This window comes from Silurus aristotelis, assembly GCF_946808225.1.
Source record: "Silurus aristotelis genome assembly, chromosome: 6".
Lineage (NCBI taxonomy): Eukaryota > Metazoa > Chordata > Actinopteri > Siluriformes > Siluridae > Silurus > Silurus aristotelis.
Window position 1 is genome coordinate 23,962,108 of NC_139579.1, and position 10,644 is coordinate 23,972,751.

Genomic DNA, 10,644 nt, shown 5'->3' on the forward strand with positions numbered 1-10,644 from the left:
ATGCATTAGCACCGCTCATATCTGACCACACACTGCAAAACGCCTACGTTAATACTCAGTAACAGTTAATAACCAGTCAGATAGCTTGTCGTTCTCCATTAGCATTATCCACAAGCATCAGAAGGGTGATAATGGATTGAAGGCAAAGAATTCAAAAGTATACTCATGAAAATATAAATGAGCTCTGAATGAGGAATATGTGGAACATAATGGACCTAAGAGATAGGGAGTGTTTTTGGAATGGAAAAGTGATATTGTAGTTGTATTTATTTGCAAAAGATCTTGTTGCTGATGTTGTAAAACATCAAAATGGAATGACTGGTTTTAATATACTGAACAAGAACCTGGTTCTCTGACTAGTCCTTCTTCTGTCACATCCTTCCTTTAAGTGACTGCTGCAGATCAAGTACTGCATTAACAAATCTGACATGTTTAATCTGCTCAGAAGTCCTCATGTGTCCATGAGTTTCAGAGTTCATGGTGAAATGAACCTCTTGTTTACACTGGATAGCCTAATGCACGCTTATTGTCAGTGTTAATCAGTTGACTGTACAATCCCTACAGTAGATATCCTATAGGTGGGTAAGCAAACACCACAGTGGATCTCTGAAACTCAGATATGTAGAGTGCACATAGATTTAACCTTGGTCAAGTCAAGAGGCTTTTAACATTTAACCTTGGAAGGCTGGAACTGAACAAAATCTGTTAATTCCCCTGCTGTTATACACCAATCCTAAACCTTGTTAGTATTAAAAAACTCACAACAATGATAACATCAGGAACAGTGACTAGGGAACATGAATATTAGTGTAAGTGACCTTTCTGAATTGACAGAAAAGGAAGGCAGAACAACTGAATGTACAGCATCCTGGAGGTTCACACCGTTATTTTCTCTGTTTTTGAACAAAACTCTTTATTATTAACAGAATGTTATTATTAACTCTATCCACTCTGGGGATGTTGTTACTGATTTTGTCTTGTAAACCAGATAAACATTAACAGCATTGCACCTGTAGCATATAGTATGTAATATATAATATAATATAATATAAAATCAAGTTGTTTTTGGTGAATGATAATTATGAAAAACTATGAATGTCAGATATTAAATGGGAAATGCCATAATAGTCATATACAGTTGGAAAGTATGTTTCCTCCTTGCTTGCTTTGCCTGGTTGTTTGTGCAACCACATCCTTTCCTGGTGTGTGTGTGTGTGTGTGTGTGTGTGTGTGTGTGTGTGTGTGTGTGTGTGTGTGTGTGATCAAACAGGCTCTCGAGCGCACAAGCCGCGCCTCATGAACTTTGCGTCTTTCTGATTTCCAACTTATTTTCGTTTGGCATCAAAACACTCCACTCGGAATTGCATATTTCAGGATTTCGGACATGAAACGGGATTCCGAAAAGACCAATGCGTAATTCGTGCGGATTACACGGGGAGGAATACATCCACCTAGTTCGTGTGACCACTCGACTCGCCTGCCTCATGCACGTTTTCTCACACTACACAAGCGAGAAGATGCTGTGGAGCTGCACGCGCTTCGACCAGGAAGCAGACGCACACGAAGCAGCGATGAACCTGCGACTTGCATGGGTACGATGATTGACGTTCGGGAACTCGGGAAAGTTTCCGTGGAAGACCTTGGTAAATTGAAAGAAGAGAGAAAAAAGAAGTATTATGCCTATCTATCTTGAATCCTGCATTCGTGTGGCTGCCGTTGGTGTGAAGTGTTCAGGTGTCCTTTGGATCCTGTAAGGTTGCTCCAGCTCCAATTCTATGCGCCCTTTCGCCTGCTCACACGCCGATCTGTTTACGAAGGAGGGATGCATAGTCAAGATAGAACACCTTTCACATCAAGGCTTCGGCCATTTCTGTTAGGCCACTGCTTTTTCTCGTCGTTTCTTCTTTTATGCCAGGTAGGTTGGTTTCTAAGATGATTGTTGACCATCACATGGAGTTTTGCACGTCGTTCCCTCTGCAAAGTCTGGTTTGGTGCTCAGGGTCCTTTTTGTAGTGGGGTTTGTCTAAATTCTGAGAAGCTAGAAGGTTTTGCCTTACTGTGCAGAGTAGACTTCACTGTATTAGGGTTTTCTCAAACCTGTCCTGGTTCAAGTTGTTCCTATTCAGGACCCACCTGAACAGGCAATTTCTCAAACTGTGCAGTGAAGTAGAGTTACAGGACTGGAGATGTAGAGTTAAATCCTGACCTGGCATGTGGCATCCTTAGAGAAAAATGAAATGGCCATTCTCTCTAATATGCATTTCATATATTCAATATGAATCCAGTCTCTGTTTCTAGTGTCTGGTTCATATTAATATATGGGAGAAAATGTGATAAGAAAAATGTGTTTTTAAAGAACATAATGACTGCTTTTTTAACTGTGGAAAACATGAACGGTCATATAGTTTTAAAAGTCCCAATATTTGTGAACATATTTTGAGCCTTTACACAAATGCCCACACAGATGCTAGTGAGACCCTGCAGGCTACAGATGGGTCAAGTGTAATGTATTCTCCTCATATCCCAAAGGCCTCCCACTAGCACTCCTGAAAGCATAAAAAAAGCCCACTTTATGGGTAGGAGGTTCTTTTACAAAGCACTTCACAGTGCTGAATATGCACTATGTTGAGTTCTACTGTAAGCAAAGCACTTTCAGTTCTATTTCACCACGGGGGACCTAATCAAATGTGAATGTGTGAAAATAAATGATCATCAGTCTACACATCTACTGTATTCATCAATCTGTCAGCTGTCATGCTTCAACATATTATCAGCTGTGAAAACGTTAGGTCACAGTCATACAGGCATTTTCACTCTGATAGTAGATCTACTCTGCGTGCCTTTCAGCCCACATAACTTATCATGTAGTATGTGCATGGTTTGTGGAGGCATATATCTCTCTTCATTTTGCTCTCATCCATTTTCTCCTACTGCCACCCACACAGTCTCCTTCACCGTTGTCTTTGCCACTTAGGCTGAGCTTCAGAGGTCATGCTCACAGCTTGGCTCTCAAAGACGAGGTGAGCAGTGCCAGTCACTGTGCCACTGCAGATACTATCCACCTCTACCTCCTCCACCACCACCTCCACCCCCTCCTCGGCTACTTATCACAACAGGTAGGAACATGTAGCCAAATCTGCCCTGGTATGAATTTGCTTGTTGCCACACAAATTATAACTAAGAATTTTAATTAGTAGTGATTTAATGCCAACTGTGCTGTAATCTATTTTATTCTAATGTATCTTATTTTTGTGTGTATTTTATGGTGCTATGTCATCAATGTAGTAAATGAATAGTGCAGGAATGCTGTTTGAGTTGAACGAGTTGTCCAACAAACACTGTTTCAGGAAACTAATAGAGAACCTTGCTTAAAGGTTTATAGAGTTTGCTTCACTAAGAACTCTGGCTGTGACAGACCATAATTTGGAGAGTATTGCTTCTACTGCAGATATGAAAGTTTTTCTGCTCTTGTGCAGTGATCGTGCAAACAGCGGAATAATCACGTCCTGGTTACCCTTAGGGAGTTCCCCATATGCCTGAAGCAGCTTGTGAGATGTGTGCATGCTGTTCTGCCAGGCACTCTAGTCAGCTTTCCCTGGAGGAGCCTCAGATTAAAACTCAGATGAGTTAATTATATTAGTGTTTTAATACAGCCAGGGAGAAAACGAATTAAGCCAACAGTGCAGTAAAATTTTATACGGAAGAATTGGGCCATTTTAAAAACGAATATACTTTTTTCTACTTTTACATTCAGGACTGAAGGTTAAACAAAATGCAGAGTGTGTATTTGTAAAAGTTGTAAAGTGCAAAGGAGCAATCATTTACTCTTTCCATTTACACATTACACTAGTAATGCTGTATCATATTACTCTTAGTCATTTCTGGTTCAGGTAATATGGAAATCCTTTTAAATTATGAACCTTCCTAATTCATGCACTAAAAGATAGTGTCTTAAATCTTATACCTTCAAAATATTGTAACTTTATTCACTTTAATGAAAACACCTGCACACGTACTTATTTGTGTAGTTAGCTAATCATGTGGCACCAGCAAGATGTCAAGAGCTTCAGATAAAATCAGAATAAGGAAAATGTGTTCTCAGTTAATTTGACCATGCCGCTGTTGTTGGTGCCAGATGTGGCTAATCTCTTGAGATTTCATGGAAAAGCATTTTCGTTTTTTTTGTGAGAGAAATCAGCAGAGAATAGTGAGACTGGTTAAAGCTTCCATGAATGACCACTCTTCAAAACTGTAGTGAGTTGAAAAGCACCTCAGAACACACACGGTAAAGCCTAAGGCAGTTTGGTTGCAACCACAGAAGACCACATTTGGATTTCTCTCCTATTAGCTTCAATGTTTCCCTAAACAGAACAGTTTATTCTTTTTTTACCCATTTAAATTTCGGACTATTTATTCTTTCTGCATTTTTTCTTTTGCCAGCTAGCATTTGTTCTTTCTAAATGATCATGAGGAAAACTGTATTTCATGCTAGCTGTGTAGAATGTTCTGCTCTTCAGTGGGGTGTAAATAAAGACAGTGATCTATTACTTATATCTGAAATAGAATGCATGTGGAAATATGATCTTGTGTGTACATGAAAAAAGGAATATGTACACACAGGGGGCAGTTTTCATTTTGATTGAATTTGTTAAGAATGGCTAAACATTTTATAGAATTTCATTCTTGTATCATCCACCACTTTGTTGTGATTTTAGTGTCTGAGCCTCCAGTTCCTCTGCTAAGGCCATGGTGGATGGACTTCATTTTGATTGTGACAGTAGGATGCACATCGGCTTTCTTTCTACTTTTAATTCTTCTCCTCTGTTACAAGTCCATTAAACGGTATTTACTTCATTCATTGTTTTTTTTTTTTTATGTAAAGTAGGTACATTCAGTGTGGAAAATATTTCACATCTGTCATTGTAACTAGCTGTTATTAAATGTGTAGTTTTTATTGGGGTAATTTAATATGCTTTAAAGGTCTTACATCCATTTAAATCATCTAGTGCTACTGCTACTGCCACTCAGCGAATTTATAACAGTAACCTTAATAGTTAATGGTTGATTATTTAGCAACTCTATATAGTGCATAAAAAAAGCTGTATATAATATGTATAAAACTAAACTTTACAGTGGTCCCCCGGAACTCTGAATTTTGGATGCACCCCCGCAGCCCCTATGGTACCTTAGTGGATTTATCGAGACATTATGTCACTTTAATACAATAATGTGTTTTAAACACATTACATATGGATTTTATTAGTGAATAAATAGTTTAAAATGTTATTCCTAACGTTCCTGAACATTTAGTCCCGCTGCAGATTCCCGCAAATTTAAAAATAATCCGCAACTTGCTGTTAGTTAGGTTCCAAATGAGAACCCGCAAAATTTCAGAGCCGCGTGTTCCGAACTGCGAATTATCAGGGGTTAATTACATATAGATCCATGAAGTGCTTTTGCCAGTGCATGCCTAGGTACTGCTGGCTAACAACAGGGTAACATTTCCACTTCCTTTATGGCTGCTACACAAGATATGTTATGAAAATAAACAGATTCTGGACTCCTTACACTGTTCTTTAATCATGTTAAAAATCTATTTATTACCTACACAGAGGTGAAAAATTAATCCATTAAGGTGACAAAAGAAAATTACCTTATCAGCATGTGAGATGGAAAACACTTAAGGTTTTTATCATAAAAGTTTTCAACAAGGACATGTTCCCTGCTTTCTGAGAAAAGCAGGGAGAAATGCAAGTAGCAGAAATAATGTGTTGCTGGCCTTGAAATTCATCATGGCAATTCTCCAGCCTACTGTAGCCCAGGGGCATCTTCAGTTTAACACTGTACTCCTTTTCCAGAGACATGGCTGCTATAATAGTGAATGCAAACAATAATTGATGAATTAATATGGCCAACATTTTTTGTTGCAGGTATATTACTAAAAAGTCTGTGCAAAAAAAAAAAAAAAAGAACAAAAATACAGTATTGCAATCACAAATATACAATTATTAATATTAATAATAATAATAATAATAATAATGATAATAATAATAATAATTAATTAACTATATCCACAAAAGGACATTCAATCATGGCATGAAGCAGTAAGCTGGCTCTTACTTATTACACAGCTACGTACAAAATAAATAAACATAGAGAACTGCTTAGCAACATAACCACAATAAATACAAGAGAGCAACATAACCACAATAAAAACTTTGACTCAGTTATGTATAACTTTCAAGTTCACTTTTTTATAAACCCCCTACTGCATCTTTTCCCAAATTTGTTTGGCTGCCAATTCCCAACTACCAGCCAGCCAATACTACAGACATATAAATCCTGCCAACCCCAACTGCTGTCCATGCTGCATCATAGCCCAGCAAAATAACTCTGAGAAAAGCATCATCGGCTTTCCTCCAAAATACATGCAGTCACAGATGCTCATGATTGGATAGAGTTTCTTGATTGACAGAGCAGAGAATGTATGCAATCCCTCTCATTTAGAGAGCATGGCCAATTTTGCTCCCTGGCTTGGTGGATGTGGTGAAATCATTGGCTTCCTTTTTGTGGGAGGTGCACAAGTCTATCTTTGGCCTTGTAAACTAAGCTTTGAGTTGATAATGCACACAAGAGAGATTTATCCAGTTGTATTGTATTGTATCTAATCCAATTTTATCCTTTGTAAGTTTAACTTCAGTGTTGTATTCAGGGTTTATTTGATGAGATGAAAACACCGACCAATGAACATGCCAATTAAATTATCAATAGCATTTGTGGTTGATAAACTTGCTGAGTTGAATAGTTAAATAGTTAATGCTATCTTTAAATCAAAATCTACAGGGAAAACTAACGAAGAGAGAGAGAGAGAGAGAGAGAGAGAGAGAGAGAGAGAGAGAGAGAGGTTGGTAGCTAGACCTACAAAAAAATCTGAAACAAATACAAAAAATCTTTGATATATTTATGGTTTTATCAGTTTTATATGCATTTTTGCATTTATTGTTATTTTCTATTACAAATTGTATAATAACAAGTTATACTAGTTATTATGAAAGTAATAATATAAACAGCGTAATGCTACATTAGGCCAACTAAATACTGGCCAATATGTTTACATTTAACATGTCAGTTATGTTCATTACAGTTTCAATACACGGAGAAGCTGAAATTTGGTCCTTAACTCTTTGTTCTTCCTTCAGATGAAGTCCATTTCACAATTTTAAGCCTGTTTGCCTTCTTCTCTCTATCGGGTTGAAAAATAAATAAGCTGCAGAAGATTGATGGTGCTGGTCTCAGTCTGATCTGACAGCAATCCCATTTCCAATAACAGAAAACACTTCACATCCAATCTGGTAACAGACTGGGGTAAAGCATATGACAGGTACAGGGTAGGAAAGCGAACTATTTCATTAGATGCACACAATGAAGGTTAAAATGGGATCGAAAGTACAATATGAACTACAATTAGAGAAAGATAGCGGGTCTGTGCTTTGTTGACTTGCTATAATCTTTGTTATTAGCACAAAGTCACACATTTCTGATACGTTTGCTACTACAAACAAAACTCAAGATGACAAAAGCACGTAAGTGCATGAATACTTTTAAATTGGAATGGTTTTCCAGTTAATTTCAAAATATTATTCTCAGGGGGAGGGAGTAAGGCCAGAATGCTGGAAGACAAATAGGGCAATGAAAAGGGATAGAAGAAAGATGAAATTCATTCAGATGTAAAGAAAGAGTTATAGTCTCTACAGCTACTGAATTTCCCAATAAATCTGACCTGGCTGAGGGCCAGTCTTCTCAAATGCTACTGTCAGAAGAGACCCTGCTTTGGAAATTTCTGCTGACTAAGACTGCAAGCCATGTATGTTTCTTAAACAAATCATCAGTCACTGACAATGTTCAGAAATTGTCTTTACACCCCCATGAATTAAATCCTGAAAAGGCTTTATAAATTACGGGTCCAGCTGCTATCAAATTCACATACACGTGCAAACACTGGAGATACATAAACGTGTAAAATTCAAGTAAGATGTCATAAACAGGCTTATGACCTTAAACACAAAAACAACAACTTAAATTTTTTTTTTTAAAGTACACATAATAAAAAAATGAACAATAAAGCAACATTTATTTGAATGTTTTAGAAGATTAATCCACACACCAGCATTTGTACTGGTATCAGAGTTTTCCTCTAAACATGAAAACAGGGATGTGAACTGCACTTGAACAGCTTTCGTATGAAATATTTAGCAATTCTATAAAGTCTTATGTCACGACATGTCATCTGTCAACTAATGGTATCTATTATTAAGGAGCCTGGGTGGTACAAGGCTCATGGGATGCCCAAATGGACATTTGACCTTAGTATAAACAGAGTTTAACATTTAGTTAAACAATCAACAAAATTGTAAATCACCATAATGATCTTTTGTGATAAGTTTGTAGAAATTATTTAACAAGTCAGCATTTCAGTTGATGTCCAAAAACATATTGATAATATTGATTTGATTTGAATTTATAAATAATATCTATGAATATTCATTGGGTTGAATGTATTAATATTGAATGATAAAGCTTCAAGCAGTGATATTTTGAACAATGGCATTAGTTCAGCATGTTGTTGGAGACAGCTGTCCTTCAGAAGCATTTTTCTGTACACAATCACACAACATATATAGAATTCAGGTTTAGACTGGATTTTTTTTTTTTTTAAACCTTGATGTTCTTATGTAGCTTTAGGCAACTTAGAATCAATAGAGCATACTGTATAGTAGTATAAGAAACAATGCCTGCACTAACTGTATTCATTGCAATTCTGTGTTATGTAAGGCAAAATAAGAATGCTGGCATATAATGCATAGTGCAGTGGAGAAATATAATAACCACTGAGGTAATGAAAGGGAGATGAAGGAATGGATGAATAGTCCATGTTGAGTAATAATGCTTACACAGACCAAGAGACATCCAGCATCATGTGGGCGTAGCAAACTCCATTCCTTGTTCATGTTAGAGAGCTAGAGAGACTGTAGGAGGACTTTAAGATTGTTCATTTCGTTATTGTGCTAGAATAAAATTGTTGTACCAACCTGATTGTGTTTTTGTCTATCATTTGTTTGTTTGTGTCTGTGTGCATATGTGTTTGTGGCAAATATATGTAGATCAGAAAATGTTTCAGCACCTTTTTTTTTTTTTTTTTTGCAGGAAACCTCTTAAAAAAGAGGAGAATGGCACCAGTCGTGGAGAATATGGCATGAGCTGCCGCAAGAAAAAGACCACTAATAGTGTTGTAGTGTAAAACAGATACTCATATTAAGAGCTAATGATGTCTCTGCATTGCTGCATTCCTAGCACTTACCGACCCAATGTGCAGCAGAAGTGCTAACCATAGTGTACCTCCAAAGACTGAGCAGAGAATGGAGAAGGTTAATTTGCTGGAAGACTGCAGCCAGGTCTGTTACACTACTGCTCTGCTTTCTCAGAGATCCACTCCAATGCACAACTGGTAAACTGTGGCATAGAGACAATGACACATATATTTGCATGAATTCTTATTTCAATGGCAATATATCAATATATAATATATAATACCAGATGCTTTATTTTACATTTGACACACTGGTCTTAAATCTAATTTCTAAGCATTTTCTATTTATTTAATAAATTATGATCATTTATTTTGTTAACATTGCTGTGGAACAGTGCATGTCTTCTGATGAGGAGATGTTAAAAAAAAAGGGACATGGCTGTGTTGTTCAGCTGTGTCTAAGAGAATATGAACAAATGAGTTTGCATGGTATATTGTGCACATCCAACTGAAATCCTCACTGTAGAAATTTTGAACTGAATCTATAATATGTTCAGAAGATCGGTTGCATTGCACAGTCAAGGTTGTGGCTTCATATTGTTGCTGTATTTATAAATGTTAAACATGATATAACATTGAGACGAGCCTATGCACAGATACTTACACAACATGTTACATCATCATTCTAGGACGAACCCTGGAGGTCTTTCCTGGTGTTCTGCATTATTTCTGTGGTATAGCATGGTATTATATTTGCATTGAGACTACTAATGCCTGTCTTGTATCCTTCTTAGGGCTAGCATTCTAAACAATCCCTTGTCTGTGCAAAATACTAGTGATTACAAGAAGAGTGGACAATCAAGATAATTGTTCCCTTCACAACCCACCAGATAAGGGCCCTTCCAAACAAGTCTACTGAGATGTCTGATGAACATCAGCACTTCACTGATGAATAATTGCAGAAGACATTATAATGGGTATCATGCTAAATACATTACAATAGAGGGTCAAATCTGGGTATATGTTTTGCAAATGGTTTGTTTCAGTGGTTTGAACATCATGTTCTGTGTCTGAGAGATGTCTCTATGTCTATCTAAAATACAATTGTAATGGTTGTTTTCATTTGCACTGTGTTCTAGAAAATCAAACAGCTATTTTATATATATATATATATATATATATATATATATATATATATATATATATATATATATGTATATATATATATATATATATATATATGTATGTATATATATATATATATGTATGTATATATATATATATATATATATATATATATATATATATATATATATATATATATATATATATATATA

General features: G+C 36.3%; 1 protein-coding gene across 2 annotated transcripts; it reads left to right on the top strand.

The window, feature by feature from the left end:
- Positions 1-1,269: 1,269 nt before the first annotated feature.
- prima1 (proline rich membrane anchor 1) lies at positions 1,270-10,435 on the top strand. 2 transcript variants are annotated; one of them, XR_014533986.1, is made up of 5 exons: positions 1,270-1,915; positions 2,975-3,116; positions 4,716-4,842; positions 9,205-9,452; positions 10,102-10,266. XR_014533986.1 is itself a non-coding variant. In XM_083543539.1 (4 exons), the coding sequence occupies exons 1-4, from the start codon at positions 1,823-1,825 to the stop codon at positions 9,296-9,298; spliced, it is 456 nt and encodes a 151-aa protein (XP_083399665.1). In that variant the 5' UTR covers positions 1,270-1,822; the 3' UTR covers positions 9,299-10,435. The 2 variants fall into 2 exon arrangements, 1 of the variants encoding a protein (XP_083399665.1); XM_083543539.1 differs by having other exon boundaries at positions 9,205-10,435.
- The last annotated feature ends 209 nt before the right edge of the window (positions 10,436-10,644 follow it).